The sequence below is a fragment of the Hippocampus zosterae genome, chromosome 5 (genome assembly GCF_025434085.1).
Source record: "Hippocampus zosterae strain Florida chromosome 5, ASM2543408v3, whole genome shotgun sequence".
NCBI lineage: Eukaryota > Metazoa > Chordata > Actinopteri > Syngnathiformes > Syngnathidae > Hippocampus > Hippocampus zosterae.
In genome coordinates this window covers 1,367,196-1,382,103 of record NC_067455.1, presented here as the reverse complement: position 1 = coordinate 1,382,103, position 14,908 = coordinate 1,367,196, and the positions used below count along the sequence as shown (strand labels likewise).

Here is a 14,908-nt window from a genome sequence, read left to right as displayed (position 1 = left end):
CTGCCCGGAGACAGCTGGGATCGGCTCCAGCACCCCCCGCGACCCTAGTGAGGATCAAGCGGTTAGGAAGATGAATGAATGAATGAATGAATGAATATTATTACTATTAGCCTAGAAAAAAACAAACAACTTAACAGTGACTTCATTGGGCATGTCCAAAACAAAGGCCCAGGCGTCCTGGTATCGTATGAAATATATTTTGGGGGGGGATTTAGTGTGAAGGGGAGGGAACGACATTTATTCTTGCCTCTGCCCTACTGTTTAAACTGTTACCGCCTCTTATTTTTATGTTCGTAACTGTCTGTGCTTTGACTATGATGAGCATCCCCCCCCCCCCCCCCCCCCCCAAATGTGCTAAGTGTGACAGCCCCGGGAGGGGGGTTCAATATTCAGTGAGTGTTTCCTCACTTGCGTGCGAGGTAGCCTCTGGCAGCACTTTGGAAGCGTATGATGGTGTCTGTGATTTTTAAGTCCCGCTCCTCCTCCAGGTGCGCCAGCACGCCGGCTCGGAAGAACACTTTGCTTTGGCCCACCCGGAACAGGTTGGGATCCAGCTCCAAGGCTTTGATCTGAGCAAAGACAGGAGGAGATTCAAATCTTGCATTTGGAGCCATCATTTGACTGCCACACGCGTGTCACACAATTGGGTCACACGGCCCACGCCGCTGGCGGGAAAAGGACTCACCATGAGTTCCGACGCCTGTTTTCCGTCCATGAAGGTGCGAGGGATAGCGTTGGGAGTCAGAATCTCGTATCTGCGGGACACATTTCAGTTAGCGTGCGCCGAAGCGGGCGTGGAATGCGCGCGGGTGAGGCGCAAGCGGCCGGCCGGTGTGCAATTAGAAACACTCTCGCCTCTGTCTGAACTCCTGGAAGGGGATGCGGTTCGGGAAGCCTTGTCGGCAGATGCGGATGCCCTCCAGGACCCCGTTGCACCTCAGCTGGTCCAAAACTAAGTGCGGTGCCAGCTTGCCAGCCTTAAAACAAAACAAAGAGCAGAAAATAAGAGGGAGATGTCCATTTTGTTGAAGGGAATTACCCGAATATTTTTAAAGGGGCCTACTTGTTTAAGCACGGTAAAGATTTTTAATCATGTGTCAATTATGAGGACTTAATTCCCTTTAATACCCTCTTCTCGTGGTTGGGAATGATGCAGCGCAGGAAGTTGGGGTTGGTGTTCCTCAGCGTGGCCATCAGCTTGGCCAGCGACTCTTTGTACAGCTGGCCCACGGTCCGGAACATTCCCTTCTTGGTCTTCAGCCCCGATGCGCCAAACGCAACCTGCCCGCTGTTCTCGCCTGATGACGACACCTGGTCAAGACCGATGATGCGGTCCACTGGACAGAAAGGGCGCAGCGGGGGCGGCGTTAAGGCATTTTACATGGTGGTTTGGGGTGTGTGGGGGGGGGGGGGGGGGGTCAACTGAAACGCTCTAAGATGACACAAGATTTTCTAAAAAAAAAGGACATTCATCCAGAAAGGCTTTTTTAGAGTCACGTTGTAGACGAGTTGGAAAGGATCTTCAACTGTTTGGGGATCAATCGCACCATTCCGCCTCAGCAGGAACTATTTAACAAGAGCCAATTAAGTCACTTCCTGTTTTTTCACTGATGGGAGCGGAGGTGTGTTATTTCGGGAGGGAGCGCACCCAACGGCTAATTGTGGTGCGGCAACGGAGGCAACGAAATACGGGACACGCTCGACTTTCAGAGATGCAGAATATTGCTTCACAGCCGCTACTCTCTGTAGACATGATCACACTGAAAAAGTGCTTCTGATCGAGTTTGGACAGATTTTTTTTGTTTCTTTCTCAAGGCACCAAAAGAAGAAAAATGGCCAAATGTCATTTGCATCACGTTTGAATGCTAGGAAGGCAATATTATGCGTCTTGCTAAGTATTCAACCCCGCCTGGATGTCGTGAGGTGGGATGTTGCCATCTTCACACAGGTCACAAATCACTTTTCAAGTGCCGGTGAAATGGGAAACTAGACGTCACACAGGCACATCTACTGAAAAAAACAAAAAAAAAACATACAGTGAACCCACCGCTATATCGGAAATGATGAAACGACCTTGATTTGGAGCTGGGAGTCGCGGCTTGGAGTTTGAAGCGGATTACGTGGGACAGGAGAAGTGAACTCATCTCTTTTCGTCAATGGACGCTACAGCTTGGTGTTTGCTTTCAAAACTTAGCTTGTAGCAGACGTGTGCACATTTTCAGCATGACGTCTCTGATCCACTGGAGAAAGGACACTTTGATCCTCTCCTCTTTCATCTAGAACTGCTTCAGACAACAAAGTGTATGCAGAAAATTGGTGAAGATTGAACGACTGTCTGTGTCCTATGTGTTGTCTTGTGTTATTTTTTGTTATTTTGACTTCAAAATGGCGCCGCCAGAGTGGCTGCCTTTCCAGCAGCTCCTATATTTTGTTGTTCTACTTCTTACTTTCATAACTTTGCTGCTGTGAATTGGGAATTTCTCCATTGTGAGACTAATAAAGGTTTTTCTTATCTTTTTCTTATCTTTTCTTGTTGTCATGGATTTTTACTGCATGCTGGCAAATTGGAATTGAAGATTTTCTCCCACACTGGGGAAATTTGCAGTCTGCAGCAGCATTTTTTTTTTGGGGGGTGGGGGGGAAATAAAGCAAAAGTGTGCGTTCACTACCTGGTCGTTTTCACCGGGTGGGAACAACTAAATAAACGGGGGTTCACTCTTTTGACCTAACCAAGAGACACAGGCGGACGGACAGAAAACACACAATCTCGAGTAGGGGGGGGGGGGGGGGGAGAGGTTCATGCGGGACACACGCAGCGGGTGCAGAGGAACCTACTGTCGGAGCCATTTGCCTGCAGTGTGGTGTAGGAGTCAAAGAAGTAGACACGAGGTAGAGTTTGAATATCTGAGGCGGGGTGCGGGAAAGCAAAGAGGGAAAAGAGGGCCGAGAATCAGGAAAGATTGAGTCAGCACAGCAGAGAACGTGAAGGAAGAGAGACAGATGAAAAGTGTGATGCAAGATAAAAAAAAAAGGAGAGAAAATAGTCCGTTAGTAGCACTTTGTTGCTGGTACTTGAGGGCTTTTGAGGAGAAAAGGTGACAAAGCGGCTTGAGAATGCGTGAGGAGGACAGTCGAGCGCATCAGTCTCACCCTCCTTCCACAACTCGGAGACAAAATGGTCGGACGACTGGTGGAGGAGGGACGCCACGTTGTCGTTCAGGGGATCCATGTTCTTGACCAACCAATCGTTGGCCTTGTAGTCAACCTGATGCCGCCGAATCCAGGAAGTAAAAAAAAAAAAACAAAAGGTCAGACATAGGCTTTTGCAGCGTCCGCCGTTTCCTTCTTTTGGAGTCGCTGGGCACCTTGCCGGCGTAGTGGATGATGGAAAAGTCGGCCTCGCCGCGCGGCTGCTTGGATTTGAAGAATTTGGGGTGGTTGCCTTGCTGACTGGTCAGCTTTTCCACAAACGACTGGTCCGTGGCTCGAGGGAACCAGCACTCTTCGTCCAGCAGAGCCAGAACACCCGGAGGTTGGACCTAGCGCCCAGGCAAAGACCGGGCGGGACACGTTACCGACAAAAAAAACATTGTGTACTGCACTAAGGCTTGTGCGGGTTGAAAATGGCGCATCTGAGGTTTTTGATCTGGCGAGGTCAACCTACCGGTCTTTCAATGAGATCGATGCACGGTTGCAGGTCGAGGCCAAAGTCGATAAAGTTCCACTCGATGCCTTCTCGCTGGTACTCCTCTTGCTCCAGGATGAACATGGTGTGGTTGAAGAGCTGCTGCAGCTTCTCGTTGGTGTAGTTGATGCAGAGCTGCTCGAAGGAGTTCAGCTGCACAGGGAGGCAAAAGGAGAACGCTTGACGGCCCCCCCAAAAAAAAACACGAGCCTCCCACTTACGTAACTGCCGGGGGGCCTAAACGCCAGGCACATTTCTCTGTTGCTTGAAGCACTGTCTTGTATTGTATTCATTCATTCATCTTCCTAACCGCTTGATCCTCACTGGGGGGTGCTGGAGCCCATCCCAGCCGTCTTCGGGCAGTAGGCGGGGGACACCCTGAATCGGTTGCCAGCCAATCGCAGGGCACACAGAATCGAACAACCATCCGCACTCACACTCACACCTAGGGACAATTTAGAGTGTTCAATCAGCCTGCCACGCATGTTTTTGGAATGTGGGAGGAAACCGGAGCACCCGGAGAAAACCCACACAGGCCCGGGGAGAACATGCAAACTCCACACAAGTAGCAAACCGGAGCACCCGGAGAAAACCCACGCAGGCCCGGGGAGAACATGCAAACTCCACACAAGTAGCAAACCGGAGCACCCGGAGAAAACCCACGCAGGCCCGGGGAGAACATGCAAACTCCACACAGGGAGCAAACCGGAGCACCCGGAGAAAACCCACGCAGGCCCGGGGAGAACATGCAAACTCCACACAGGGAGCAAACCGGAGCACCCGGAAAAAACCCACGCAGGCCCGGGGAGAACATGCAAACTCCACACAGGGAGGCCGGAGCTGGAATCGAACCCGGTACCTCTGCACTGTGAAGCCCACGTGCTAACCACTGGACTAGCGGGCCGCCTCAATGTGTTTTTAATGGAGAAAAAAAAAAAAATACCTCACTGACGTAAAAAGGAAATGTTTCCTGGACGCAACCCGTGCAAGTTGAAAACAGTAGCCCAGATCGGGATAAAAACGCACCAGGAAGATCTCGAATCCGGCGATGTCCAGGATGCCGATGAAGGAGGCTCCCTGTCTCTGCCTGCGGTCCAGCGCTCTGTTGATTCGGTGCACCAACCACCTGAACAGGCGCTCGTATGTTGCCTTGGCCAGGGCCTCCACGGCAAAGTCAGCCTGGAGACACCAAATGAGATCAACGTCGAGGCTTCCGCAAGTTGCCTTAGTCCAATTCGGAATGCGTGTCGACGGTCGGCGGCCACGGCGAATGGCGATTACCTGTTCTTTCGTTTGGGCCTTCTGAACGTACTCCCGCCCCACTTTGATCCTGGGCGTGAGGATGGCTCGGGTGAACTCCATTACGTTGATGCCCAGCAGGTGGCAGAGTTTCTGAGCCGCCGTGTTGTCGGGCATGGACGCCTGATCGTGGTTCTTCTCCTTTGTGAAGGAAATGTTCCCGAACTGGAGCACGGCGGATGTCACCTTCAGCATGGCTAAGGAAGACGAACGGCAACGTCGTTGGCGAGCCGACGTCGACAAACCACTCGCGGGAACCTCAACTTACACATCAGCTCCTCGGGGTTGAAGCCCATTATGGCCATGGAGTCCATAGTCTGGGTGAAGTTCTCGGCATCGCTCTGACCGGGGACTGTGATGGTACCTCCGCTGAGAAAGCGGTACTCGTCGGCGGTTCCTAAGAGCAGGTCCGCTAGGGGCGAAAAGAAATCACGTGACGGGTTTCATCAGAGGTGAAACAAAATTCGAATGATTTGGTTCATGACAAGATGTTCTCTTCCCTTTCACGTTGTCGCGTTTGTCACGCTGTCCTGCTTCCAGAGGTCGATGTGGATGCTAGTTTTTTTTTTTCTGGGCTTTATTTATTTTATTCATTCATTCATTCATTCATCTTCCGAGCCGCTTGATCCTCACTAGGGTCGCGGGGGCTGCTGGAGCCCATCCCAGCTGTCTTCGGGCAGTAGGCGGGGGACACCCTGAATCGGTTGCCAGCCAATCGCAGGGCACACAGAAACGAACAACCATTCACACTCACACTCACACCTAGGGACAATTTAGAGTGTTCAGTCAGCCTGCCACGCATGTTTTTGGAATGTGGGAGGAAACCGGAGCACCCGGAGAAAACCCACGCAGGCCCGGGGAGAACATGCAAGCTCCACACAGGGAGGCCGGAGCTGGAATCGAACCCGGTACCTCTGCACTGTGAAGCCCACGTGCTAACCAATTTATCCATCCATCCATCCATCTTCTACCGCTTATCCGGGGCCGGGTCGCGGGGGCAACAGCTTTAGCAGGGAAGCCCAGACTTCCCTCTCCCTAGCTACTTCGTCCAGCTCTCCCCGGGGGATCCCGAGGCGTTCCCAGGCCAGCTGGGTGACATAGTCTCTCCAGCGTGTCCTGGGTCTTCCTCGGGGTCTCCTCCCGGTGGGACATGCCCGGAACACCTCACCAGGGAGGCGTTCAGGAGGCATCCGAATCAGATGCCCAAGCCACCTCATCTTTTATTTATTAATTTATTTTTAATTTTTTGTCTAATCAGATTTCAGCCTGTAATCATTACACACGTGACTGTTTCTATACCATATCAGATTTCAAATTGATCCTCACGGGGCCAGTAGCCAGTGACTCTCATAGACGTCAGCATGTCGACGTTCTCTGCAACCTTGTCATGACCTTTTATGTGTGTTTTCATCACTTGATCGTTTCTCCTCACATTTCATCGCCTCAGAAGCTCCATGCAACATCTGGTAAAAGATGTGGAACGTCCGCTCATCCTTAGCCTGACGGGTGGCCCGGGACTTTTCCAGCAGGTCTTGAGTTTACGAGTCAAGGATGTTCACACGCTGATCTCACGCAAACAGGAAAGGAAGACGGAAGGAGCGGCCACAATAGCTTCACAAAAAGAGGCCGCGCAAAGACAAATCGGCCTCAACCTTGACTTAAGAGTGGTACTTGTATGTCAAATCACTTTTGCCTGTAGAAATGACTGGAAACATCTGTGACATTTACTTGCGTGAGAAGGATACAGGTCTCAATGTTGGCACCGACAATGTAGCCCGCCACATCAAAATTAATGCGGATGAATTTACCCTGAGGAAAAGAAATGATGTCTGTAAAAACAAAAACTAAACTCCCAACAACTAAAACAAATACATAAATAAAGAAATGAATGAACGATGAGCTTACAAATCTTGAGGAATTGTCATTCTTGGTGGTTTTTGCGTTGCCAAAGGCCTCCAGTATGGGGTTGGCTTGCAGCAGCTGTCTCTCCAGCTCGCCCTGGGCACGCACACACAAATCGGTTTGGAACGCGACGCACAATACAGCTGTGAAATATTTTTGGAGTCATCATTTTCGTGGCAAATGGATCTAAAGATTTAAAAATATCTCGGTGTCATCTTTCAAGTGCATTGACACAAAAGGATGTCCTAAAATAGCCACACACACGCGCACACACACACACACAAATAACAATGGTCGCCAGCACTTGTCAGAACAATGGGCCATTTGAAGCATTTATTTGCTAGTCTTCTATCCATATGAAGGTGCGTGCACAAGTGTGTCTTGTCGAGTTGGGACATATTTGTAGGACAATTACACATTGCGTGTGAGGCTCGTTAACATCTCGCAACATCTCAATGGTGGCGCGCGATGCAACGGCAGCCAGTTAGGAAACAGGCCGAGGCTCGTGCTTTGGCTGAGCGACCGGCTGTGTTGAGGATTGGGCGTAGAATGTGTCTCACAGGTCACTCCGCGGCGGAAACGCAATCTGAAAGCCACACTCTGCCACACTTACCTTTTCGTCAGCAGTCCGTGACACACACACACAGCGCTACAATCAGACAACATGGCTCTTGTATGAAGAGAGTCATTTTAGCCGTGCCGTGCCGCCCCCCCTCCCCACCTGACCCCCTCGCCCCAAAGTTAGTGCATACTCACATATTGCATAATCTGAGGAATTGTGCAGAAAAGTGGAGAGATGGAGGTGGGCAGGTGAACACATGGATGGGATAAAGAAATGGGGTTAATTAAAAAAAAAAAAAGACAACAAAGGCATGAAAAATTATGTGAAATTGAAAGCAAAGGTCTTGGCCGTTGCATGCAAACACGACGGGAAAAGAGTCGCGGGCGCTTCATCGGAGTTACTGTTGGGCGACTGGTTAGAAGATGCGCGAAAAAAAAAAATGGGAAAAGAAAAAGAAAGCACAGGGCAGGACAGCAGCGAGGAGTCGACTCACCTTGTTGACCAAAGTGGTGCCCCTGGTTAATGAGCGAGCGCCATCCAGCTGGGCACGCGGCGGGAAAGAGGAACAGGAAGGAAGACGCAAGTGGGAATAAATACAAGTGCGTCACCCCGCGAGGGAGAGAGAAAGACAGAGAGAGATGTGGCGTGTCCGAGCACGGCCCAGGGGTAGCGAGAATGCCCAACGGTGAATGACATGGGCTCGTATTTCAAAGACACAGAAAAGAAAAGCAGCGCTAAAGTGTTAGCCCTGATCGTAGCATGAGACGATTTTCTAGCCTTAAAAGGTCGCCGCGATTCGAAAGAGTGCCCAAAACGGCATCCAACCTGTAAGGCGTCTTTGCTCCTGATGGCGGTAGCACCCTTGTGAGAGGAAGCCACATGAGCCAGGTACTGAATGACTTTCTTTGTGTTTTCCGTTTTGCCGGCGCCCGACTCGCCCCTGAAACAAAGCATCCAAATTGAAGAGTGACTTACAGCTCATCCTGAAAAAAAAAAAACCCAATACATCGCATCACATCATTCAGCAGAGGCTGCCGCGCCCACCCAGGTGAACGTTGAACCAAAACGGGGGAACGACTGAAGGTTGTGAACGGAGCCAAATCGAAGACTTCCAAGTTCTTTGCTACATGCTAACAAATATACGACAGTCGAAACACGTTTGCAACGTTTCCGGCGATTTTTACCACAGAACGGTGACAAGGCCTTTGTTATGGCCAAGCAGAAAATGGTTGGTTGGATGCACGCAAGCACAGAGCGCAACAGCTGTGCACGTTTTCAAAAAGACACAAACTACTGCATTCAAATTTTCTTTCTGGTAAACCAAACAGGCTCAAATTCCAAACGACCCTTTGGGAATCAACTGAGAAAAGTGGATTCTCATTAGTTGTATTTTTGTGGCCTAATCTAACTACGCAGCAGGGCTTCGAAAAGGTCATTGAAAGCTAGACGAGAGGGAAAAACAATCCCATATTACCCCGAAAGCCACACACGCGGCCCTGACTTGACCCTAATGCCCGAACACGGTCGCACGCTTGACTGTTCCCCTCGAGGCAAAAACAAATTTTGCAGCTTTCGGCTACTCACGTGCACAGGATTGACTGATCCTCTCGGTCTGTGCAAAGACAAAAAATAAAAAATAAAACAAGTTAAAAGAGTGACATCACACACAAGTCATAAATCAAAAGCTCACGTTGACAAGAGAATGCGGGGGGGGGGGGGGGGGGCACTTCTGGATGTACAGTACCGGTACACGTGACAGTTGTAAAAGCACTTGTTTGACCCAGTGCAGTGGTACATTGGCAATGTCAAGGCAGCTAGCTAAGGGGTGTTTTTTTTTTGGGGGGGGGGGGCAGTGTAGCAGCCCCCCTCTGCTTTATTATTTGTTTTTTATGTTTTGCATCCAGTGCTTTGACTGGTGCTCAAAGCTCACACGCTGACTCGACTCCTTTCCGGCACGCATCCATCACACCAATACTACAGTAGGCACCGTAATCAATCGTTTCTTATCATTCGCTGATGTTGATCAATACAGAACCTTATTCTTGCGTCCCAAAATCTTTGTGATGTATCCATCACGTGCATCCATTGAAAGATAAAAAAAAAATGGTGGTGTTTTTAGATGGCCCGAAAGAATTGATGGCATCTCATTCATTCATTCATTCATCTTCCGAGCCGCTTGATCCTCACTAGGGTCGCGGGGGGTGCTGGAGCCTATCCCAGCTGTCTTCGGGCAGCAGGCGGGGGACACCCTGAATCGGTTGCCAGCCAATCGCAGACAATTCAGAGTGTTCAATCAGCCTGCCATGCATGTTTTTGGAATGTGGGAGGAAACCGGAGCACCCGGAGAAAACCCACGCAGGCCCGGGGAGAACATGCAAACTCCACACAGGGAGGCCGGAGCTGGAATCGAACCCGGTACCTCTGCACTGTGAAGCCCACGTGCTAACCACTGGGCTACCGGGCCGCCTTGATGGCATCTCAAAAGACACAAATTGATTTGACGTCAAGGTGCCACTGTAAATCAAAATCAGCCATGAGAGGACTGCGCACCTCATTTGACGCCTCCTCTTAGCTTCACACCACACGATTGACAGACGAGAGAGGCCCGAGTGATTCATCCGGGCCAATTGTTGTGACGTTAACTTCCTTCGCTATCCGGTCTACCCTCCGCATGCCTAATTCGAGCCGCAAACGAGGTCGCCGGCCCATTTTGTCCCCCCCCTGGCAGGCCACGGCCGGACATTTTTTGGGAGCCGGACTTGTAACCCTTTCTTAAGAGCTTTTCACATGTGTTCAAGCGTGGAAGAATTCATACTGGTCCTACTGGTTCCGTCGCCGCAGTAACACGCCTGCAGCCAACCCTGAGGGTGGTGGCTAACACATAGCCCCAGAATCTGATCTGCCCCGTCCTGTTATCTCAGGGAGACACCCTGGGGCAGAGATGTTGCTCAATCCACCTGCTCTGAAATACTTTCTTACCTTTTTGTTTCCCCCCCTAGTGGTGGGAAGTGGCAAACGACAAATACTTTGTTTCGGTCCTTGAGTACAAGTAGAAAAATTCAAGTATCTGTCCTTTACTGGAGTATTTACTTATCCGACGACTTTTTACTTTTACCGGGCATGTGGCTTTTTTTTTTTCAACCTCTGCGGATGTGCTTATTAGCGTACAACAGAACAGACCTGACGTGAACAAGGTAGCATAAACGGCAACAGATTCTTTTAAAAAAAACAAAAAAACTCAAAACACGTGTATCTCAAATCATCTCTCCCCATTGAAATGAAAGGAAATGTCATTTATCCGTTCAACCCTGAGCTGCTTTGCTATCCATTCGCAGGGTCCACATAGCTGGAAGGACCATTTGTGCTATTTAAACTGTTCCATTAACCTACCATGCACGACTTTGGAATGTGCGACCTCACTCGATCATGTTGCACTTGAAAACATTCCCAAAAAAATACCACAGTGAGACTGAATGTAAAGAATTAAACAGAGGATGTAGAATAAATGGCTTTCTGAGGTTTGTTTAATGTGTGCTTAAAACACACCGGTTGTGTTTAAATATCTGATGCTATTCGTTAGCCACTTATGCCATTTGACATTATTTTTTACAGCATTAATTTATTGATTGGTTGATGATGAATAGGGACAAGGCGGCCCGGTATTACCGTCCAGTGGTTAGCACGTGGGCTTCACAGTGCAGAGGTACCGGGTTCGATTCCAGCTCCGGCCTCCCTGTGTGGAGTTTGCATGTTCTCCCCGGGCCTGCGTGGCTTTTCTCCGGGTGCTCCGGTTTCCTCCCACATTCCAAAAACATGCGTGGCAGGCTGATTGAACACTCTAGATTGTCCCTAGGAGTGAGTGAGAGCGCGGATGGTTGTTCGTCTCTGTGTGCCCTGCGATTGGCTGGCAACCGATTCAGGGTGTCCCCCGCCTACTGCCCGAAGACAGCTGGGATAGGCTCCAGCACCCCCCGCGACCCTAGTGAGGATCAAGCGGCTCGGAAGATGAATGAATGAATAGGGACATATAGGACAGTCCCTGTCGACTGTTGGGTGGCATTGAATAGCCTGACTGGGGGGCATGCAACGTCATTTTTTTTTTTCTGGACCAAAGTGAACCGAAAGTTATCAACATGTACAGAATTAGTATCTCGATTTGTAGTTGAAGTGCAAGTACTTTTTGTCAAGTCTTCAATGAGTGTCAATCCTACAGAATGAATTCCTGTTACTGTTCCTTACAACCTGCACCGCGTGCCGAGTAAGGATCGAGCGACGCCACTCCTCAGCGCTTTCTTTCAGGAAAAATACAATCTCAAAAACAAATTTGCATCCACTTTCGATAAGAGCGATAAGTGGCAGCAATACCACGCCCTGGAATCGCGCTCACGGCGAGGTGACGCGACCAAAGATCACGCGTGCGATTTAGCGGCACATTCCAGTGGAGCTGAGCTGATAGCGGATGCTTGCGGGGGGGGGGGGGGATTGCTCGGTTGTCGGGAGAGGTCAAAGATAGCGGCGCTAAGTTACCTTGCAGCATGCTCCGATACGCCGCCTCCGATATGGCGTAAATGTGCGGCGGCATCTCGTGGCGCTTTTTGCCCCGATACATCTCCACGATAGACTCTGTGTAGATGGGCAGGTTCTTATAGGGGTTGACCACCACGCAGAAGAGCCCGGAATATGTCTGCAAAATCAAAAAATAGTCAGATGTGCGGATGCGCCCGGAAAGAGGCGGGGCCTGCTGGGTGCGAGTGTCTTTCTGAGGGTTGTGGCTGAGAGCAGCTGCGAGTGTGCGCTCGTGCTCTGGAGTGAGAGCCGAGCAATTAATTGCATTCAAATGGACGGAGCAATGGAAAGTGGCCACATCCATGCGCGGTCAATTCAGATGAAACGTGGGTGGCACAAGAGCCGCGGGTGCGCTCACATAAATCAAGCCCGAGTAGTATCTGTCCCTCAGGTTGTGCAGCACGGAGGCTTCGTTGAGGCAGGTGAGGTCGGCCATGTCCTCCACTTTGCTGAAGCGCGGCGGGTTCATCCGCTGCACCTCCTCCCTGGAGAGCGTCAGCAGCCTCATGCTGTCGCTCAGCTCCACCTCCACCTCGTCGCCGCGCTCCTCCTTGATGCTGGCCGACTGTCCGGAGGGGAGACCACAGGCTCCGTTAAGAATGTTCCTTAAAAACGAGGGCCACCCGCGCGCACACACTCGGGAACGCATGAAGAACCATCGCTACGTTGATTTCTTGCTTCACTATGACGTGACGGTTTCTTGAGTGAAGCGCTTTGAATATGATATTAATTGCCCGAAATTCGCCTTTGTCCATGTATGTGACAGGGCCTACGAGGGTGGCGCCTGACATCGGTACGTTTGCGTGTGAGTGCTTGGGCGTGAGCTGTGGTCAGCAGCAGGTTCCTGTATGAGTGTGCAGCACTGCCTGGCTCTCCTTTCCCACTTGCAGGGCATTACAGTAGTAAGTACCCGGGGAGCCGCGGATTGGATTAAAGCCATGCCATGAAGAGCAACAGAAAATCCCCCCCCCCCCCCCCAAAAAAAAAAAAAAGTAGAAAATTGCCCACTGATGGCACAAGAACTGCGACATAGCAGGGCAAACTGTCGGGTCATTTTGATTGGCTGTGCCGTGTGTGTCATCGGTGCGTCGCCACGGTGACAGAACTGCGGCGGGGATGGGCAGCCTCGACTGACTCAGCGGGCTAAACGCTAACATTGTGAGAATTCCAGACACCTGACACATGCGGGAGGGAAAGTGCTGTTATTTAACGACGCGGCTAAACGACGCGTGTGTTTTTACATCACGATATTAGCGCGAGCTCTAGTTGCAAAAAAAAAAAAAAAAGCGTTTGAGTCCGGTGGGGTGAGAATGATGACAAATTGTAGCGCCAGACTTACATGGATGTTTTGTTTTTGTTTTTTTTTTTTGCTCACAGCCACTCACCTCAAAGCCATGCTTCTCTGACGGCACCCACACCAGACGTTTGGCCGCCCAGTCGGCCTGGCCGGCGGCGGACAACATGGGCGATTTGGCGGTGGGGGAACTCGGAACCACCCCCGACGTGAGGAAGCGGGTGACATCGTTCACGCCGCTCCCTAATGGCCTGGACATGATACTGCTGACACTGTGAGAAGAAGAAGAAGAGAGAAAACCAGGAATGACGCAAACGGCAACCAGTTGGCCAGACCACCATCAGACTTGTTGCAGTGAATTTTATTCGTTTCCTTCTAACGGTGTTTTCCCTTCATTTTGGCGGAGAATGAAGTTGGTAAATCATCAACCGGCTATCGAACGACAAATCCAGCCACTTTCGACAGCGCTTGTCGTCATTGGGGGGGTGTCAGTGAGCTCATTTCAAGAGGCAACAGCGCAGAGCGGAAACTGGAACAACAAGTGACGTGATAACGGTTGGATTGAAATTGCATGTGCCTTGATCCTTTTAGCGACAATAGAAAATGTGGGGGCCACCGGTGAACACGTCCATTGCATTGTCCTTGACTGAAGACCTGAAACAACAAAAATTGTAAAATTGCAAAAATCCGCAATCCATTGTCCAATGAAAAGCATGGAACAGAAGGGGGCGTGGCCTCGCGATTGACATCGGGAGCTGAAGTCAGATTGCGAAAGTGTCTGCGTGTGAGCTGCGGACGACAGCAGCTCCTTGAGCGTATTCTCAAAATGAATTTTTGTGCTTGGCTGCTGACAGTGCATCGGCGACCGTGACTCTCCTTGCCCACACGCACGTCAGTCTAATTTTTTGCCCCTTTTTTGCACGCTTGTCACTCAAAATTTGATCCGTCACGACACAAAGGCACAAAAATTGTAAAGTTTGGGTACATACGCAGTTTTTATCAGACATTCAGGACACATATCGGATTTGTGCCACTTGGAAGGACAAGAAACATTGTGTCGCTTGAGCCGTGTCGTGTTAAACCGGCCAAGGAGAGCAAGAATAGCGAGCACGAAGCATCCAGGCCACATGCGATGTGAGCGCCGACCAGTGATGGCCTAATTGGAAGACAGAGCAAATCGAGGAGAAGACAGGGATGCGGGAAAGGGGGGAGTGAACCGACCTGGCAGCTGAGAGAGAGGAGACGCAAAGTCGCAAAGAGGAAAAGTTGCCACGGCTGTAAAAGCAAAGAAAAATGGGCCGCGCGGAAGCAAAAGTGCCGAGGCAAAAGCGTTCTGGGTCGTTATTCTGTGAAAGATGAGGCGCCGGCGCAAAGTGGCGAGCGTGAAACGAGTGCGGGGGTACGACGGGGGCATCGGAGATGAGTTCTGACAACGTCGTCGTTCCGTGAGAACCAGTCACTCGAAAACTTCCCAACGAGGCCGTAAAGAATGATGACGCTTTACACGGCGGACTGGCTGCCGCGCCGTTTCTACCGCCCGCAATGAACGGTCGCTGCTTGGTTAACAATGTCATCCAGGAATACATTTACTCGTGTCCAA

The 14,908-nt window shown here is 50.6% G+C and overlaps 1 protein-coding gene across 7 annotated transcripts in view; it reads right to left on the bottom strand.

The window, feature by feature from the left end:
• The window catches only part of myh14 (myosin, heavy chain 14, non-muscle), a 28,937-nt gene that overhangs the window by 9,823 nt on the left and 4,206 nt on the right, over positions 1-14,908 (bottom strand). For 3 of the 7 annotated variants that reach the window (XM_052065902.1, XM_052065903.1, XM_052065908.1), the window contains exons 2-21: positions 13,400-13,580; positions 12,373-12,579; positions 11,976-12,132; positions 9,033-9,060; positions 8,274-8,388; positions 7,942-7,989; positions 6,890-6,982; positions 6,730-6,793; positions 6,417-6,515; positions 5,253-5,396; positions 4,967-5,181; positions 4,712-4,864; positions 3,665-3,838; positions 3,366-3,539; positions 3,151-3,265; positions 2,836-2,904; positions 1,129-1,337; positions 856-977; positions 686-755; positions 409-569 (exon numbers count right to left, since the gene is read on the bottom strand). In XM_052065902.1, coding sequence (XP_051921862.1) covers positions 409-569; positions 686-755; positions 856-977; positions 1,129-1,337; positions 2,836-2,904; positions 3,151-3,265; positions 3,366-3,539; positions 3,665-3,838; positions 4,712-4,864; positions 4,967-5,181; positions 5,253-5,396; positions 6,417-6,515; positions 6,730-6,793; positions 6,890-6,982; positions 7,942-7,989; positions 8,274-8,388; positions 9,033-9,060; positions 11,976-12,132; positions 12,373-12,579; positions 13,400-13,567 — 2,585 coding nt within the window. In that variant the 5' untranslated portion in view covers positions 13,568-13,580. Of the gene's footprint in view, positions 1-408; positions 570-685; positions 756-855; positions 978-1,128; positions 1,338-2,835; positions 2,905-3,150; positions 3,266-3,365; positions 3,540-3,664; positions 3,839-4,711; positions 4,865-4,966; positions 5,182-5,252; positions 5,397-6,416; positions 6,516-6,729; positions 6,794-6,889; positions 6,983-7,642; positions 7,655-7,941; positions 7,990-8,273; positions 8,389-9,032; positions 9,061-11,975; positions 12,133-12,372; positions 12,580-13,399; positions 13,581-14,908 lie in introns of all 7 variants that reach the window. The other 4 variants (XM_052065904.1, XM_052065906.1, XM_052065905.1 and 1 more) reach the window with 4 other exon arrangements.